Source organism: Miniopterus natalensis, chromosome 17 (genome assembly GCF_054644295.1).
Source record: "Miniopterus natalensis isolate mMinNat1 chromosome 17, mMinNat1.hap1, whole genome shotgun sequence".
Taxonomy (NCBI): domain Eukaryota; kingdom Metazoa; phylum Chordata; class Mammalia; order Chiroptera; family Miniopteridae; genus Miniopterus; species Miniopterus natalensis.
In genome coordinates, this window is record NC_142097.1 from 41826352 (window position 1) to 41846326 (window position 19975).

A 19975-nucleotide genomic window follows, 5' to 3' on the forward strand; every position below is an offset into this window, starting at 1 on the left:
CACTCAGCCTTGGTTCTGCCCTAGTCTTTCTCCCAAGTTCCCCGTAAAGGTCATTGCTCTTAATATTGCTAATATAAGTAGCATACATTGGACACGTGCAGTGTACCAGGGACCATCCCAAGTATTTAAGTGATTTGCTAAACAAACATCACAATAACTTATGGGGTCACTCATTTTGCAAATAAGCCAGCAGAGGCACAGAGAGGGTAGCTCGGAGCGAGTGCCAGAGCCCAGAATGTCAACCCAGAGCCCAAGCTGGGCGCCTCTGTGCAACACTGTGGGGTGGGGGTGGCGGTCACACAGCAAGCTGCCTCCCCCAGCTACATTATGGATGGACCTTAAAGACAAGTACTGTATGATTCCACTTCTACAAGGTACCTAGAGTAGTCAAAATCAGAGCCAGAAAGCCAGATTGTGGTTGCCAGGAACTGAGGGAAGGGGAGTGGCGGAGGGGGGACTAGTGTTGGATATACAGTTTCGGTTTTGCAAGATGAAAAGGGTTCTGGAGATGGATAGTGGTGATGGTGTACTGAATGGTGCACTTAAAAAGAGTTTAAGGTGGTAAATTTTGTGTTATGTGTATATACCATACACAAAAAACTTGAAAGGAGGAAAGAGAAGTTGACAGCACTGCGGACAGGTCTGGGGGGTGTCCAGGGCCAGGAGCTGCTCCTAGCAAACAATTTCAGTTGCCAGTTCTGCTGTGATTGGGCGGAGATCTGGGAGACAGCGCAGTTTTTCTGAACTTGATCCCTGTGTATACTCCTAATTCTATGACCTCACGCTGGCTTCCCAGGGCAGCTGAGATGGGCCTGCCAAGGGGTGACGGCTGTTTTGCTAGTGAACAGAGCGGCCTTCAGCGGCAGGCAGCATGCAGGCCTGAGTGAGGGTGGGGGCGGGGAGCCTGTAATAAGTCATTGCAATAATAGGAGAAAGGTGGCTACAGATTTCCTTTCATCTCTTCCCTTTCCCCCCTTTTCTACCCTCTCCACACTTTCCCACACAGAGAATATGTGGGTGCAGAAGGCCTCAGCCTCCCAGAGCCCTGGGTGGGGGGAGGAGGGTGTCTGATTGTGGTCCCCATTGTCCACTGTGGAGATGATCTGTTTCTACTTCCGGACGCTTTGTCTCCGTCGGATTTGCCCCTGACCACACAGAGCTGGTTCAGCGGGGTTTTCAGAAGTTCCTCCTCCCACCCCCCCACCCCCCTTTGCACCCATCCCTAGGGGCTCAAAGAAGCTGGTGAAAGCAGGCGCCAAAGGGGTGGTGGTGGCAGTCACTTAGGGGCCTGTCTTTGGTTAGTGTGGTTGGGCAAAGTGCCATCTTGGGAATTTTGTTGCCTGGCCCAGTTCAAGGCAGATGGGTAGTGAGAAGTTGGGGAGCTAGGGGGTGGGGATGGGACAGTTGTTTTCTTCCTGTACTTTCACAGTTCCAGAAAACTCTGGGAAGCCGTCCAGGTGTCTTAGCCTCCCTCCCAGGACCCCCCACAAACTGGCCACAGCTGACTTTTGCAAATGCCTCTCTCATTTTCTCCCTGCAGAGGCTGTCAGCTGCAGCCAGACTGATGCACCCTCTGTCCCCCCAAATTCCTTTCTTCCACCACAGCCACCCCTCCCTGTCTCACACCATGCTCTCCTTTCCCCTGCAACTCACAACCATTTTTCAAGGCCCAGTTCCAGCCCCACTTCTTGGGCAACGCATCCCTCGTCTGCTCCCACCCAGTCTCTAGCGCCTGCCCTGAGTTTGGGTTAACCCCATCCCCTGCGGTGGGACAAGCAGGGCTGGCATCAGCACGGGGCTGGGCACGCTGCCATTTTATCTCAGCTGACCCTCCCAGTTATCCTAAGTAATTACCATCCCCCCACTTTGCAGAAGAGGAAGGTCGAGCAGTAACTTGCCCAAGGTCATGTGATTAGGAAATGGCCAAGTTAGGATTCAAACCCCCGTCTTCTAGCCCCAAGTTGATAGGGTCTCGCTTCAGGCCTTCACCCCGAGAGAAGTTCCATTGTATCGATTCATTCATTCCGTGAACCCTCGGTACCTGCTGAGGCCCTGGGCTCTCCAGCCCCTGCTTTCCTTGGTGGCCCTTTGGTCAGACAGGATTCTTACCCGACGGGGCGGGGGAGATGGGCAGCAGAGCGGAGGCTGGGGTTTTCATTCCCACTTAGTGGACGAGGGCCCTGAAGGCGGGGGGCGGTCAAACGACCTGCCAGACCACAAGGAAATCAACAGCAGGGCCCGGGGCTCGGGGCATCGGGGGCACTGACTCCAAACTGGCCTTGTCTGCGGCTCCTGCCCGGCGCCTATCCGCAGACTTGGATGAGCGCCTGCACACGGTCAGCGTCTCCAGCATTGGGCTAACCTGTTGGTTAACTGCCCCCCTAACTCCCGAGCCCTCCAGAAGAGGGAGCCGGGCACCTCTGCGCTGCAGGCTCCTCGGGACCCGACGTCACGTGCTCCGCGCGCCCCCCCCCGGCCGGGGTTGCCAGGCAACGGGGCAACGCCGCGGCTGGGAGCCGTTTCGCGGGCGCTGCAGCCGGCGCCGCGGCCGGAGGAGCCCACCCAGGGTAAGGGCGGGCGCGGGGGGCCGTCCACGGCTGAAGGGGAGAGTGGCGAGGGAAAGCGGGAGCCCCGAGAATAATAATCACCGACAGTGCAAGGAACCCCGGGTGGGGGCGTCCTTCGGGAATCGCTCTGCGGGGTGGGGGGTGCCAGGACTAGCGCGCCTAGGGCGCCCGCCCCGTCTGTCCTCGCTGCCCTCAAGACCCACGAGTCGCAGGACCCTGCAGGTTCGAAACACCTTGCCTCCTGCACCCCTACCTCCTCCCGGTCAGTCGGCCCTGATGCCAGCGGTCTCCTGGGGGGGGCGGGAGACCTCTGAAGGGTTTACAGCTGAATGGGTGGGAAACACAGCCTGGGCTGCGGTGGCAGGAGGGTGGGCAGGTGAGGAGGAGAGCTTGCTGATGAAAATACAGGGAAGGGAACCTGCAGGGACTGAGCACCTACGGGGCGCCAGGGCCCGTAATGCACCATCTCACCTACTCCTCAGGGTTGGTCACTGCGTTAGAGCCAGAGGTATCCGGGTCCTGGCTCTGTCTGTCTGGGCTTACCTACTGTGACCTTTGACAAGGTCCTTAATCTCTCCAGGCATCAGTTTCTTCATCTGTAGAATGAGAATTGTGATAACTGTTTTGGCGGCTGTGGCACAAATCAGAGGGTTTCTCAAAGGCCTAACTATGCCCAGCCTTCTCTCCTCCTCAGGCGGACTCCCAGCCCTTTCCCGGGTGGAGCCATGTGGAGGGAGGAGTTTCCACGGGGGCCCCAGAGAGTGGTGGAGGGTAGAGTCCGATAACCTAGAATGCTGGAACGAAGGAGACTTTGGACAGCCGGATGGTTGAGTGGGAGACTTTCTAGGGAGGCCTGCAGCTCTCAAATCTGTGTGCTGTCAGGTCCGGTGTGGGGCAAAGAACTGAGCCCAACGTAATCACCATTAGTACTTCCTCCTGCCTTGCCATAGGCATTAGCTCAGGAAAAACTGCGCCAGTACATAAGGAGGAGCTCTGGAGCCAGGCAGACCAGCTGTACCACTTCCTAGCTGTGTGACAGGGACAAGGCACTCAGGGCACCTCTGAGTGTGGGATTTCCTACAAAGTAAGGTGGAGATTGTGTGGTCCACTGCAAAGGGCCATGGCAAGGACTGAGCAAGATAATGCTTAGCACATTGTCATTAATAAATGATGTTTTAAAATGCAGACTCAGCCCGGCCTGCATGGCTCAGTGGTTGAGCATCGACCTATGATCCAGGAGGTCACAGTTTCCTTCCCGGTCAGGGCACAAGGGCACATGCCCGGTTCCAGGCTCAATCAGGGGGCGTGCAGGAGGCAGCCCATCACTGACTCTCTCTCATCATTGACGTTTCTCTCTGAAATCAATAAAAATATATTTTTTTAAAAATTTAGAAAAAAATAAAATGCAGACTCTGGACAAATCTCCTAGTACCCCTGCCCTTAACCAGATTGGGAGCCTGGAGCAGTGTCTGGTGAGGCCCATGGGGCCGGGAAGCAGCCAGGTGGGCCCCTCACCGCACCGCTTCCCTCTGCCCCGCAGCGGCCCGCACCATGGAGATCGTGTACGTGTACGTCAAGAAGCGGAGCGAGTTCGGGAAGCAATGCGACTTCACCGACCGCCAGGCAGAGCTGAACATCGACATCCCGCCCAACCCCGAGCTGGCCGAGCTGTTCGTGGAGCGGAACCCCGTGGACACCGGCATCCAGTGCTCCACCAGCATGTCGGAGCACGAGGTGGGTCCCAACCCAGGCCTGGCCAGGGAAGGTGTGACTTCACCCACCTGGGTGAAATCTGGGTGACTTCACCCACTTGGGAGCCAGTTAGAGTGGCCCAGCGCAGGTGCTGGAAGTGGGGGGCAGGGTCACACCAAGCCCCACCGCTGTGCCCCCGCCCTGGCTGGGAGAAGACCGAGCCCCGAGCAGTGTCCAGCCAGGTCAATGTCAATCAAGACGGTCTCTCTCCGGGTGGCTCTGGCCTCTCCTCCAAGACTCTTTCTAGAATAGTTTTAGGCCTTTGGTGCAGGTGGAAGAGGTATTCTGAGGAGGCAGAGTTTTATATCCACAGGCAGCTACCCAGCTGTGAAAAGTCAGGGCTACCCTAGAAAGTCCTGGTCACAGGGGCCTCAGATAAGAGAACTGGGTCATGTCGCTGTTCAAACTCCGGACAAGCTCCCCGCCTACGTGAACCAGGCGGCCAGCTCCTGATTGTGTCGGGAACTGCTGAGAGAAAATTAGATTGACGGCAATAACTCACTTACCGTATCCCAAGTCAACTGAGTGAAAACCACATTTGATTTGATCAAAACACGTGGTGGGTGATTCTGGCAATTCACAGTTCAAGCGAACAGCGCTTCCCATTTTCCCGGGGCTGATTGCTGTCACGGGACCAGGGCAATTTTGTCCACGTGGTAGAGATGGCTGCCACGAAGGCCACACCATATTAGGGTCTTCTGTCAGCAGCTGTGCCCTGTAAAGGCCTCTAACTCTGGGGAGAGCTTAAAGACGCAGAGGAGGTCGATGACACTCTCATCATTGATGTTCCTATTTCTCTCTCCCTCTCCCTTCCTCTCTCTGAAACCAATTTAAAAAAAAAAAAAACACACACAGAAAAAAAGATATTAAAACATTATTTTTTAAAAATGCAAAGGAGAGAGGAATGACTGTTAGTGAGTATGGGATCCCCACTGGGGAGATGGAAAAGTCCGAGAACTACGTAGCAGCGATGATGGCCCCACACTGCGAATCCCTTAACACCACTGGCTTGTACACCTTAAATATTTAAAGTGGCCCTGGCTGGTGTGGCTCAGTTGGTTGGGCGCCGTCCTGAGCACCAAGGGGTCGCTGGTTCAATTCCCGGTCAGGGCACATGCCTGGGTTTCCGGCTCGACCCCCGGTAGGGAGCGTGCAGGAGGCAGCCAATCGACCTTCTGCTCTCTTGTGGATGTTTCTCCCTCTCTCTCCCTTCTTTCCTTTCTCTCTAAAAATCAATTTTAAAATCTTTAAAAATAAATATTTAAAGTGGTAGAATTGATGTGATATGCATTTTTACCACAATTTTTTAAATGGGGAAAAGTAGAAAGGCGGCAAACTGGTACGTTTAAGGGGTAAAACTCCCCCTGTCCCCCCCGGCGTGCCACGGAGAATGGGGAAGGCAGACCCGCCCCCTTCGCTGCTTCTGTTTCCATTCCCTGGATGGCGCCGGCGGAGGGGCCCGAGGGCCTGCTCGCTTCCTTCTCCTTTGGCATCTCACAGAACAGATGGCGGGGTTCAGACAAGGTCAGAAGGGGGTCTTCCATGGCCGCTGGAAGCTGCCACCTCCACACACTAGCCCTTTCCTGGTTGCCTGTGGCCCCCTGAGGACAGCGACCGCCTTCCTGGTACCCGAAAGCAGCGTGGCTTTGGCCAGAGGACACCCCGTTGGTCCATCCCGAGCGCCGGGGCTCCGGATCCTGGTTTGCAGAAGTGGCGGGACACTCACACCAGGGCCGGGCGCTCTCAGGGGGCTCTCTGTTCAGGCCAACACGGAGCGGTTCGAGATGGAGACCCGGGGTGTCAACCACGTTGAGGGGGGCTGGCCCAAGGACGTGAACCCCCTGGAGCTGGAGCAGACGATCCGCTTCCGGAAGAAGGTGGAGAAAGACGAAAACTACATCAACACCATCATGCAGCTGGGCTTGGTAAGGCGCCCCTCGGCCCAGCGCCCGGACCCATGCCCGGCTCCCGTGGCCGCTCGGGGGAGACCGCCAGCTGCTGTAAGGAGCCTTCTCTCTGGCAGCAGGCAGACAGGTCCACCACAGCAGACCAGAGGGGACGGTGGGGAGGTGTTTTAGGGGGAGTCTGAAAAGTGGCCCCTTTGGGCAAAGAGAACCCCAAAGAAATCCACCCACCAGCTACCTACCAGTAGGGAACATTCTTTTCATTCAGCACGTTGGGGCCGAGCTTCCCACCTGTGCCAGGCGCAGTGGAGATTGTGAAAATGGAGCTCACACACACCCGGCTCCAGAGAGCTTGCAGCCCACCAGAGGGCAAAGACGAATACAGAGATGTCACCGCAGAGCGTAGGAAGGAATGCTGCAAGAGAAGGGCTGACTTGCCATTTTGCCCCATAGTGAGAGAGAGAGTCCATTTCCTGCTGAAGGGATCAGGGAAGGCTTCCTGGAAGAGGTGGCACTTGAGCACAGTCCTCTCCATGATGGACATTTGGAATAACAGGGAGGGCTTTCTGGGTGAAGGAACCAGAGATGGGCGCTGCATATGAGACATGACTACTTCTGTTTGGCTGGAGCAGTTTCTTCACCAAGGGAGCCTTTCTAGACACTCTTTTCCTAATTGCCTCCCCCCATGAAATGTCAATGCCATAGGTGTGCTAAAAAGTAGTCATATTTTACCACTAAGAACAAATTTCCACCCTTTTGGGGGTGATGCTTCCCCACTGAGACTGCGTGGGCTGGACGGTGGGAAAGGACCACTAGACATTGGCTCTCCCAGACTTCATCGCAGCCCCAGCCTGCAGGGCCCTCCCTTTGCTGCTAAGAACCCCACCCCGGCGTGTGCCCCCCAGATCATGGAACACTGCATCAAGCAGAACAACGCCATCGACATCTACCAGGAGTATTTTGATGATGAAGACGCCGTGGAAGTGATGGAAGAGGCCCCTTCAGCTAAAACCATCAATGTTTTCAGGTATTTCTGTGGTTAGGCAGGTGCTGGCCAACTGCCGTCACCTCTGTGGGCGGGCATTTCCAAATATGACTCCTTGCCAGCCCTCTGTGCTCCACGCTTGATGAAAAGCAGAGCAATAAAGCGCCCCACAGCCAAGTGGTCTCCTGCCCTGGGGGCGGGCCTGGCGGGTGGAAAGGGGGCGCAGAGCCTGGCAAGGGGTGGAGCGAAAATGCAAAGCTGTGCGCGGGAAGTAAGTACGAAGTGCAGAGCACCCGTGATCCAGCCGCACTCTGGGCAGTAGGACCCTTGTCCCTCACCCTCAGGAGGGTGTACCTGGGAGGAACTGGTGAGGACAGCAATTGGAAAAGAGGAATTTATCTCACAGATACGCGTGCGTGTGAAATCACCGCGTGTAGAGATTCACTGCAGCCGGGCCCCATTTATAAGGGCACTAATCCCATCATGAGGGCCCCACCCTCATGACCTAATCACATCCCCAAGGCCCCTCCTTAATACCATCACTTTGGAGATTAGGTTTCTACATATGAATTTGGGGCAAGGAGGGGGAGGCACAAACCTTCAGCCCATAGCACACCCCAAGTCCATAGTTCAGGCTCACTCTGTGTTGTACATTTCATGGGTTTTTCCAAAATTGTCATACAGAATATTCTCACTGCCCTAAAAATCACCTGTGTCTCACCTGTTCATTCCTTTCTCCCCAAACCTTTGGCAGTGACTGATTTTTTTACTGTCTCCATGGTTTTGCCTTTCCCAGAATGTCATAGTTGGAGTCATATAGTATCTGGCCTTATCCAGTTGACATCTCTCACTTAGTAATGCTCAGTACTTTTCCCCTGTGTCTTTTCTTTTTAACGCTGAATAATATTCCAATGTGTGAATGGATCACAGTTTATCCATTCACCTACTAAAGGGCATTTTGGTTGGCTTCAAGTTTTAAGAATTAAGAATAAAGCTGCTGTAAACATCCATGTGCAGGTTTTTGTGCAGACATAAGTCTTCGACTCATTTGGGCAAAGAGCAGGATTGCTGAATTCCCCACGCTCCTGTTTATTTTGATATTAATGGAAAATTGAGCCTCAGGCACAGAACGTTCAGCAAGTGGAAACAGCAGACTGGAATTTAAGATTTTGTTTCCACTGTGTTCATTTTTGTTATTAGCTTTTATTTATGGCTGGTGGGATTGGTTTTTCAATTAAGGGAGTCCTATCAATTTTGTTTTAAAAATAAATTTCTCTGAGTAAATGCTTACGCTTAAATATGTTTGAACATTTTCAAGAAAAGATTCTGTAAATAAGAAATTTGGGGAGCCGTGCACTCCAGCTTTCTGCCCTTCGCTGCCCCCTAAAGGGATCCCCAGGATATCAAGCGGTCAGCCACACACCTGTCCTGGCACCCCGACGGCAACAGAAAGTTGGCAGTGGCTTATTCTTGCTTGAATTTTCAACGGGCACCTGAGGGCATGAGCCATGAATCGTACATCTGGGACCTGGGTAAGAATCAGAAAGCCCAGTAGCCAGGGGAGGCTGGGGGGAGGCCTATAGGGGCAGCAGGCGGGGGCCCCACAGGGAGTGGCCGGGCACCAGGGGAAGCCTCTCATGCCGCCCTGTCTTGCCGGTGGAAAGGGAGCTTTATTGCTCTGCCCTTTATCAAGCATGGATGGAATGAGAGGTTCAGAGCTGTGATCAGGGCACTCAAGACCAGACCCCACTAAGTCCCAATTCTGCACCCCTGGAGAGCATGTCAGATAGAAAGAATCCCAGCAGGCAGAGGAGGGACCCAAGGGGGGGGGCTCACCTCTGCCCCACCTTTCCAGGTGCTTGTCCTTAATTCACGGCCAGTAGGGCCAGTGTGTCCCCCCAGGAGCACAGACCACTGTGCTCACTCCAGGGGCAAAGCCTGGCAGGCGGGCGTCAGGCTCTCGGACGTCCCTCGTTGTCGTTGTGAAAATGGAAGCCACTGTTAGTAGGGTAGGTGCCCAGCGCAGAACCCAGCACTCTGCTCTCTCGAGCAGCTCAAGGTGTTGTGGGGGTGGCCCATCGATACCCCCAGAATACAGGCACGAAAACTGCAGAAGTCAGGGGGCGCTGACTTCATGTAAAAACCTTAGGGTCAAACCTGGGAAATGGACTCAAATTTAATTACACACACACACACACACTTCTGATTCCCCCAAACAAAACCATTAGAAGAGCACCCAGCGCCAGAGGTTGCCGCCTAGAGAAAGGCTTCCAGCTCCCCATCCCGTAGAAGGGGTTGAACTGTTTGGCCCTGTCCTTTGCTTTCGAGGAGGCCTGGTGGGATGTATAGAGATTTTTCTGCTTTTTAGAAAACCCCAACAGGCCCGAGACTGTCCTGAAGCCGTCATCGCCTCTTGTCACCTTGGAGTACAACCCCAAAGATTCCCATGTGCTCCTGGGAGGCTGCTACAATGGGCAGATCGGTAAGAGAGACCCTGCCTTTGTAACCGGTCAAGCTCAGAGTCAAGTCAAATACAGGCAACCCTGCAAGTGGGGTCTTCCGGGGAGCACCAGGCAGCTCAAAGAATGACAGTTCTCCGGACAGGAGACTTGATGGAGCTCCAGCCCCACTCCGCTGCCTCCTGTGGCTGCCAGGCCACCAGTTTCCACCAGGAGGACAGGGTGCTATTTCCCAGGGCTGCCATGGGGTGGAGAGTGTAGGGTCTTAAGTAGGGGAAATTAAAATGCAGCAAAGCTCACTGTTCTTACAAGAGGGAGCTGTTTTTGAATCAACCCTTTCTGGATTGCTGCCAGCCTTCATTCGCCTAATTTCCAGAGTTCTGAAAAAGCTGTGATGGATTTGCTAGTTTTCTCATTGCTTTTATGGAGGAAAAGATTTTCAGAGGTCCTTACGCCACTATTTTTGCTGATTGCACCCCAGAAAACTGAGTCTTTTGATTGCTAGTGAGATTGGAAGAAACCGGCCCACATGGGCTCTGACCACCCCTGCCCGCCCTCCAGCTCTGGTCCTGGCGCAGCCAGCTGCTCACCCCACCCTGTCTGCACCCCAAGCCAGACTCAGGCATGGAAAGGGCCCCCCGCCCCCCTACCTTCACAGGCTCTGACCCTCCCTTCCTGCGGGAGCAGGGGCCGGATGGCTGGGTAGGCTCTCCTCAGACGGGGGCCAGGCTGCCTCTTGGCACTGAGGCCCCTGGTCTCCCTCTCAGACCTGCCGCCTCCGTCCTGGGGCATCTGCCAGGTCAGGGAAGAGACGTGGCTCCCATACACCTTCCGGCGACATTACCTGAGCGCCAGGGCTCTGACAGATGGCGCAGGACCGCTCTGCCATGTTTTATTCAGGAGCCTGCCTTACGCATTATTCATAACCCCTCACGGTGGCTTTCCTCGTGCCCACTCATGCCAGCCAGGCCCTGGGCTCTGCCGTCCCTAAGGCAACCTCAGCGGTCCCACCCTGGAGCTTGGCTCCCTCCCTCCCAGGCTCCTCCTCAATCTTATTCCCTCTCACCTCCTCCAGGAAGCTTTCCTTGACCACCCTCGTGTGTCCCCCACCAGAGAAATTACATCATGGGCTGTATTTGCAGGTCCCCTTCCTGCCTCCCAGGGACAGTGCTTGTGCTATTTCCAGTGGCTTTTCCAAGGCCCAGGGTGGTGCTGGACATGTGGCAGGGGCTCAGCAGAATGAATGACACGTGCACCTAGGGGTCTTTCCACAAAGATCATGTGGGGGCTTCAGGGGCTGGCAGGAAACTCAGGCTGGTTTGAACCCATTCTTGACTCTAGGAAACCAATACCTGCCAAACCAAGAGGAGTGGCATCCCTCTACCCCTACACCAAGAACCAAAGCCTGTGCCCGGTTCACCTCCCCTCATTTTCCTCCCCACCAGCCTGTTGGGACACCCGGAAGGGCAGTTTGGTGGCTGAGCTGTCCACCATTGAGTTCAGCCACCGAGACCCCGTGTATGGCACTATCTGGCTGCAGTCGAAGACGGGCACTGAGTGCTTCTCGGCTTCCACAGACGGGCAGGTACAGAAGCAAACACATGTCTTCTTCGCCCTCTCTTTGCACACTTCACACGTGGATCCACACTTGATATTTTTCATTCACCTTACCTAGGAGATGATTTCATAGTTCATGAAGCCCTGCCCGGTGCCTATTAAGGACTACATCGGGGATGGCATAATTTACTGAGGAGGATTTTAATATTTTGTTGTTATCAAAAAATGTAGCAAAGAGTGTATTTGTTTACACACTATTGCCACATGTGCAGGTACATCGACAGTGGGATTTCTGGATCAAACGTATGTGCACTTATAACATTGCTACGTTATAAGTTTTGCCATAGTGTGAGGAGCCTTTAAGAATACAGATGTTGGGGCCCACACCTGGCGACTCTGATTCAGTAGGTCTGGGGTGAGGCCCCAGCGTCTGGATTTTATGATGCTTGCCCATGACTCTGACGACCAGACAGGTTTGGGACTAGACACTAGAGCAGTCATGCTCAAAGCATGTTTGCCCCTGTGGGTTGCTGATAGCCTCTGTCACACACCTGTTTCACAGCCATGACTGACGCCGTGCAGTTGGAGGAGGTGAGGGAGACATAAGCCAGGAGAATCACAAGACCTCAGGTCTCACAGTTGCCCCTCTTGCCATCAGGTCATGTGGTGGGATATACGAAAGCTGAGCGAGCCCACCGAGGTAGTGATCATGGACATCACCAGAAAGGAGCAGTTGGAAAATGCCTTGGGGGCCATCTCCCTGGAGTTCGAGTCTACTTTGGTGAGCGTCCCTTCCTCTCCCTCCCCGTGCTTCTATCGCCAGGGCAGCTGGGGCCAAGCGCAGGCCGTGGCTGGTGTATCGGGTGCTGCGTTCCCGGGGCTGCTGCTTACCTTGCGCCCTGCTCGGCTCCAAGGGGCATCATCCTGGACCTGGGTGGCCTTTACAGTAACTTTCCAGCAGGGGGCAGAAGAGCTTCTTGAGGAAGGAGGCCATTCTCATTCCCTAATTACGGAGCTCGGTAACTGAGAAGGAACCGTAAAGAAATACCAAAGGTGAACAGTAATGTGAATTTGTCAGAGGAGGGAAGCTTCTAGAAGCAGGAAATGAAGACTCCCTCCAAAGTAAAAACAACCCCAGCTTTCTCAGATGGCTCTTGGCTGGGGCTGGTTCCTGGTTTCTGCCTCAACTGAAGCCCAGGCCTGGCTCCCCCTTGGAGCCGTCACTGGTTTGCTTTCCATTCCTGTGACGTCTTTTCCAGGCCCTGGAGAGGTGGGGGGTGCTCGGGTCTGACCCCCTGCCCTGGGAGTCCTCACCCAGGCTGGTGGGTGAATGCTGATGAGGCGAAGTGAAAGACAGTTTACCTGGCCCTCGACGCTGGGCATGGAGGTCAGGGTGGGAGGAACGGGAAAGCATGGTGTCCTGGAACCGAGGATGTCTAGGCCAAGTGCTGGACACAGTGACGGTGCCGCCACTAGTCCCCACCTCCCCCGTGCCTGTCACTGAGCACACTTGGAGCCAGACACGGGTAACTGTGGTAGGGGATGAGCTTGCGTGATCAGCTGTGACGATCTTGGGAGGTGACGTGGTCATCCCTGGTCGCTTGCCGTGGAGCATGAAGCTAGGGCCGCAGCTGCTGTGCTCCGAGGCCCAGGGGCCGCCCCAACCCCACCAGGTCTGAGCCGGAGACACGGTGGCCGTCCAGGTCTGGTCTCTCATTCCCCCTACCGCTTGTAGGGGCCTGTAGTTTACTTTGTTACTTTTCCTGGGCCTCTCGAGCTGTGTCTCTTCATTTTCCTTTGACCCCCAGCTTGTAGCCCCGTTATTTTTTTAATTGTAGTAAAAAACACCTGGCATAAAATTTACCATTTTAACCATTTTTAAGTGTACATTTCAGTAGTGTTACATTCACACTGTTGTGCAACGGATCCCCAGAACTTTTTCATCTTGCAGAACTGAAACTCTCCACTCCTATGGCCCCTCCCCCACCCCTCCTTCCTGTCGCCACAAAGTTGACTCCTCCCTGGACCTCACTTAAGTGGACTCAGGGTATTTGGCCCTTTGTGACTGGCTTATTTCACTTAGCACAATGAACTCGGGTGCACAGTGCAGCCCAGTTTTGCAGCGAGTAGCTGGAGCCGGGGGGCTCTTCCAGGCTCAAGTTTTACATCATTCAATCCATTACTTTGTCTGTAAACCGACATTCGGGATCTTGATGACAAAACGCCTCGTGGACACAATGGTGCCGCATGAAGGGGCCCTCAAGAAGGGTGGGGTCCGCTGAAGGTGGGAAGAGTGGGGGCAGCTCCCTAGGAGCAGGTGGGACGCAGCCGAGCAGAGGCTTAACCCGACGGTCCGCCCCGGAGGCCGCTCGCCGTGCCAGCTAAACCCCAGGCTGATGTTTACGGAGCCTTTTACCCCCGTGTCACCCCCTCCCAGCCAACCAAGTTCATGGTGGGCACCGAGCAAGGCATCATCATCTCCTGCAACCGCAAGGCCAAGGCGTCGGCCGAGAAGATAGTGTGCACCTTTCCCGGCCACCACGGCCCGGTCTACGCGCTCCAGAGAAACCCGTTCTACCCGAAGAACTTCCTGACCGTGGGCGACTGGACCGCCCGCATCTGGTCGGAGGAGAGCCGAGAGTCGTCCATCATGTGGACCAAGTGAGGGGGGAGCCTGGGGTGGGAGCGGGCCGCAGGGGGCTGGAGGGGTCAGAGGGGCCCAGCGCAGCCCGGGAGCCACCGGGCCTTTGTGTCCACAAACGCCTGACGGACGCTGGGAAGTGGCCCGCCTCAGCCATCCCGCAAAGGAGCACGCTTCAGGCCGCCGGGGTTGGTGACAAGGACAGCGACCGGTTCGCTTTGGTGACCCTCACGACAACCCTAGGAGAAGGCAGCGTTGCTCTCCGGTCACCTCACTGTTCGTGAGGGAGCCGAGCTGCAGGGAGGCAGAGCCGCTTGTGCCCCAGCTGGGGACCACCTTCGTTCCGCGTTCACATGTTGGGGGGCGCTGGGTTGCTTTCAGCTGAGCTGCTGCGCGAAGGTGCCGGGAGCTGGGGTGCAGTGCAGCCCGGCCTTGCGGGGAGCAGCTGGAGCTGGGGGCTCTTCTAGACGTGTGTTTTATATTGTTCATTCAACCGTTCGCTGTTCCTGCAAGCAGACATCCAGGACCTGTAGGGCAGAATGCCACATGGACACGGCTTTTTGAGGAACATCCACGCTACTTTCCAAGCGGCTACGCCAGTTTCCATTCAGCCATCAAAGGTTCCCTGGTCCCCCGTCCGCACCAGCACGTAGCTTTCGCTTTTCCAGCAACAGCCATTATAGCAGGCAGGGCACTGTCTCCTTGCGGTTTGGGTTCGCCTTTCCTTGCTGCTTAGTGATGCTGAGCACCTTTCCGGGGACCTGCCCGCCATCTGTATGTCTCTTTTTGGAGAGACATCTGCTCAGGTCCTTTGCCCATTTTTAAATTGGGTAACTGGGTTCATTTTGAGTCGTATGGGTTTCTTATATGTTTTAGATATTAACCCCTTATTAGATAAGTGGTTTGCAAATACTTTCTCCCATTCCGCAGGTTGTCTTTTTATTTTGCTGACTATCTCCTTTGCTGTGCAGAGGCTTTTTAGTTTGATGTTGTCCCACTTATTTGTTTTTGCTTTTGTTTCCTATGCTTTTTGTGTCATATCCAAAAATTCCCTGCCGAGACCAATGTCAAGGAACTTTTTCCCTGAGTTTTCTTCTAGGAGTTTTATAGTTTCGGTCATAAATTTAAGTCTTCAATCCATCCATTTCAAGTTGATTTTTGTGCCTGGTGTAAGATAAAGGTTTGATTTCATTCTTTGCTGCAGAAATCTTTGAGAATCTAGATCAAACGGAGTATCAAGTAGAACACTCTCCTGGTCTCAGTATTAGCAGCTTTTCTGGGCACATCCTTCCTCTATCTCCTTCCTGTGAGTCCTGGGCCTGGGCACTGGACCCAAATCCAGCAATACACGCCTGTTCCCTGCAGTTAGCTGTGGAGACATGCCAGGGGCCAGACCATGGGGGGGCCAACCCAGAGCCCTTTAGGCTGCCTCCTGTGAGCTGTGGGTGGGCGAGGTTGGCATGGCTAGAAGGCAGACACAAGGAAGAACTTCCTGGCCAACGATGAGACCCTGCAGCCCAGGAGGGGCTGGGTGAGCAGAGCTGTGGCTCGGCAGCCTCTCTGTCCCTCTGGACCACAGTGGTCCCTGACCAGTGGCCCCGGCTCCCCACAGGTACCACATGGCGTACCTCACCGATGGCGCCTGGAGCCCCGTAAGGCCGGCAGTTTTCTTCACCACCAAGATGGACGGGACCCTGGACATCTGGGACTTTGTGTTCAAGCAGTGTGACCCTGCCCTCAGCCTGAAGGTCATGCACGCCCCCTCCCCAGGCATCCAGGCCCTCTGGCCGTGGGGGTGGGGATGAGTATGAGGATGAAGGGGGGGTGCAAGGTGGAAGATGAAGCTGGGGGTGGGGCCAAAGGGTCCCGACAGTCAGTCTCCAAGTGTGAACTTCATCCCGTGGTCGGGGGTCACCGAGGGTGTTTGAATGGGGCCGATTGGCTCAGCCCCCCCAGGAGCCAGGTAGTCAGACGAAGGCTCACTTGGCTCCACTCTCCTTCTCTCTCCTCCACGCGGGTCTGTGGGGCCTCCCAGCAGGTGTGCGATGAGGCCCTCTTCTGCCTCCGGGTGCAGGACAACGGCTGTTTCATCGCCTGTGGCTCGCAGCTGGGGACGACCACACTGCTGGAGGTGTCGCAGGGGCTGTGCACCCTTCAAAGGAATGAGAAGAACACGGCTTCCTCTGTAAGTGCCAGGGCCGAGGGGCACTATAGCCCGTGTCCTGACCTGGCCCCTGCAGAGCAGGCTAGTCCTGAAACACGAATGGCCACTCCCCTCGCCTCCCAGGAAATGGGTGGACATCCTGGGGAGACAGTGTGCTGTCCTGAAACAGGAGCTGTAAATGCGCTGAGGGCATCTGAATCCTCCCTGGCTTCACCACCAAGTAGCTAAGTGGCCTTGGGCAAGTCTCTCTACCGCTCCAGCTTCAGTTTTCCAGCTGTTGATCAAAGTGGTTTGACTAGTTTCAGACAATATATATTTTTTGCAGCAGAACCTATCAAGTGAAGGCCTAGGAGACTACCACTAGAGGAGACAGATGGCAGGGGACTGCCTGGGGACGGGGCAATGGCAGGCAGCCCTGGAGGCACACCACGGGGCACGCGATGCCGAAACCCCTCGTGCTGAGACCTGGGAGAGCCTCCTGGCCGTGCCTGGGACTGTCCCACCTTTGAGCTGGCCTCTCATGGGCCCAGGGCCACCGTGTTGTACAAATCCAGGGGGCGTCCCTCACACTGTCATCTTGGACTCCTTAGAATTGAGTAACTTGTGATCCCAGCTCCCACCTTCCGATCCCAGTGCTTAGCCCTCTGTTCTCGCCCTGGCCACGCGTACACCTCTCTCCGGGGGCGGCTGTGAGTGGAGCCAGGAGAGCCCACTCTGGCCCCTGTGCTGGGAGCCCTGGCTGCACCCTCTTCCCACGGTCCCCTCCGCCCCTGGTGTCCCAGGTGTTTGAGCGGGAGACCCGGCGCGAGAAGATCCTGGAGGCGAGGCACCGGGAGATGCGGCTGAAGGAGAAGGGCCGCGCCGAGGGCAAGGAGGAGGAGCCCCGGGAGGAGGAGCCCGCCGTCAACCTGGAGGAGCTGGTGGCCAAGGCCGAGGAGGAATTCTTCGACATCATCTTCTCTGAGCTGAGGAAGAAGGAGGCGGAAGCCCTGAGGAAGAAGCCCACGACCGTACGGGCCTCGGGTGGGGCCCTGTGGGTGGGTGGGGGGCACGCCCCTGGCTTCCGCCTGTTTGCTGACCTCCTGGGTGCCCTCGAGCAAGGTGGGCCTGGATCCGTCCATCGGGCAGATGGGAGGCGTTACTGCTTCCTCCAGGGGAATCCTAGGTCCCCAAGTGGACTCGGCCTCCTGAGGGCAGGGGCTGTGCTCCCTGCGTGTAGGGATCCTCCTGTCGCCACCGCCGCGGGCGCCTGGAACATGCTCCTGACCAGCTGAATGAGCATGGGGGCTGAGGGGGCTCAGATAAGAGCGGGCCTGGAGGCCCGTGAGGAGGGGGCTGTGGCATCCTGGGCGGGGAGGACCTTCTGGTGTCAGGGGTGTGACCTGTGCTGCACTCATGTACCCATGCCCTGGCTCTCAAGCACTTTCTTTTTTTTCTTTTTTTAAAATATGTGTTTATTGATTTCAGAGAGAGGAAGTGAGGGATAGAAACATCAATGATGAGAGAGTCATTGATCGGCTGCCTCCCACACGCCCCCTGCTGGGGATCGAGCCTGAAATTCCAGGCATGTGCCCTGACTGGGAATCAAACCAGCGGCCTCTTGGTGCATGGGACAACACTCAACCAACCGGGTCACACCAGCCAGGCCTGAGCAGCTTTATTTTCACACTTATCTGTGTGGTACAGGTGGGGCGGGGTGATCCCTCCATTTATTGCAGAGGCGAGACTGGACCCGTAGCCCAAGGCTCCCCCACGCACCACCCCTGGGCTCCCCGCCCTCTGGAAGGCGATGCCCACGTTGGCCACCTCCCACAGCAGTGCAGCGTGGCTCACAGGCACCATTCTTGGTGCCGGAGGTCCCAGAAGGTGCTCCCCTGGCAGCTTGAGCACGCTAGACGAAGAAGCTGGGCCTCAGGAGGGACTACAGCGCACAGACCTTGGACCCTCCCTCTCTCGGCCCCTCCCCACCTCTGACTCTCCCCTGGTCTCTGCACTTGGCCAGCAATTCTGGGGGCAGAGCTTAGAACGCACCGCCGGGTCCTTACACCCGTTATCTCCACCCCCAGCCACAGCCCTGTAAGGAATACAGGGGAGTGGACCCAGGGCGCCCAGGAGGAGCTAGCCGAGGTCCCCAGGCAGCAAGCTGCAAAGCAGGACTTGTACCTGAGCCTGTCGGACGCCCCCTGCTGTCCCCACTGCCCACACCCGCTGGCTCTGAGCACCCTCCAGGCCCTCGTGGCCGCGGCTCCGGCACCCAGGCCTCGGCCAGCTGGCTGCTTTGGGCCTCAGGGGTCGGCTCCTGGGCTGGGCAGCAGGGGAGGCCCGGCCCCCCCCCCCCCCCCAACGATTCTCTGCTGTCCTTCTCCGGCAGAAACAAAAGCACAGGGAGGAGGAAGACGGAGAGGGCGAGGGCGAGGGCGAAGAGGAGGCGGAGGGCGAAGCGCGCCCGGGAGAGACTCGCGCCTGAGGTCAGCCCGGCCGCAGCGCCCCGCCCGCGCAAGGACGCCTCTGTCTCCCACCTCCCGGCACTGCCCTGCTTTTACAAGTGGGGGGCTGAGCCCTTTCTTAGAGCGTCACTGGGGGGGGGCAGGGAAGCTAAGGGGCCCTGACCCAGCCCCCACGCCCCAGAAATCGCCGGCCCACACTGCGTCACTGAGCCAGGTCCCCAGCGGCCCCTTGCGGGGAGGGAAGGGGCAGGGCAGGGCTCATCCCTGGCCCAGCCACCGTGGCCAACTCCACCTCAGGTCTGACACAGCCTTGCAGCGGGCCCTGCACGTCCCCTCCAGCTTCTCAAGAGCCTTCCCGTCCATCAGTTTCCTTCATAAGCTGGCGCAGCCTCCCCTGAGCTCGGCAAGGCCAAGGCGAGGCCTCAGGCAGGCCCGGGGTGGGGGCTCCCTTCCTTCCTGACCCTCCCGAAGTCTGTCCCTTCTCAGCAAGGTCCCCGGGCCTGTTTACCTCCAGGAGGGTGCGAACAGATCCACGAGACTCGAGCTTAGTTATTCTCGTGCCCTGCAACCTTTCTGTGATCTTAATTCTTATAAATTAAATTAATAACAGTGCTGACACTTAGTGTTTGTTTTGCATCCTGCACTGAGAGCTTCTCATGTTATTCTTTACAAGCCCCCAGAAGGTTTGCCCTCTGATTATCCACAGAGAAAGACCAGGGTCCCGGGAGGGGGGGGGCAGCTCACTCCGTCACCAGGGGGCCAGGCCCTGGGCTGCCCTGAAACCGCGACACAGCAGAGCATTCGGTGACCATCGCCAGAAATATCACAGGCAAGAGGCACTTCAGAGCCAGCCTTATCCCGGCCACCATTCATTCTGTGGCTATCAGGTGGTCCCTTTTAAAAAGGCCTGCGTCAAGAATCTTACTGATTCTTGAAGAGACCCAGGGTCAGCGGTTCTTGTGTCCACATGTCATGTGTCCCTCGCTGTACAGTCTCCTGTGATGGGCTCCTCACTGTACGAGGACACAGGGAGCCCCGGAGATGTCAGAGAGCAACGGTTTCAATGGGGGGCCGATTTTGCCACCATGGACACTCGGCAGTGTCCGGGGACATGTTGGACTGACATGACTGGTTGCAGGAAGCTGCTGGCATCCAGTGGGTAGGAGCCAGGGATGCTGCTCACAGTCCCACAGTGCACAGGACAGGCCCCACGACAAAGAATGAAAGTAAGGAAGGCCGCAGGCAGGGAGCACAGCAAGAAGTGGCCATGACATTGCCCAGGTAACAGTGATGGAGCCTGAGGGTATGGCCACGAGATGGCAAGGAGGAGAAATGCCCGCAGAGGTAGAACCTCCAGAATTTGAATGTAGAGGGTAAGGGGAAAGAAGTGAAAATGACTCAGAGATGTGGGGCTCGAGGGGACAGGGGTGTCATGGGCAAGAGCACAGAAGTCAAACAGAGAAGAGAATCTGAGAATAAAGATGACTTGTGATGAGCCT

The 19975-nt window shown here is 56.3% G+C and overlaps 1 protein-coding gene across 1 annotated transcript; it reads left to right on the plus strand.

Annotated features, from left to right (window-relative positions):
* Positions 1-4118: 4118 nt before the first annotated feature.
* DNAI2 (dynein axonemal intermediate chain 2) lies at positions 4119-18496 on the plus strand. Its single transcript, XM_016216667.2, has 12 exons — positions 4119-4301; positions 6083-6244; positions 7129-7250; positions 8598-8740; positions 9577-9690; positions 11113-11252; positions 11883-12005; positions 13662-13885; positions 15478-15613; positions 15904-16050; positions 16812-17039; positions 18401-18496. Exons 1-12 carry the CDS (start codon positions 4119-4121, stop codon positions 18494-18496), a joined length of 1818 nt encoding a protein of 605 aa, XP_016072153.1.
* The last annotated feature ends 1479 nt before the right edge of the window (positions 18497-19975 follow it).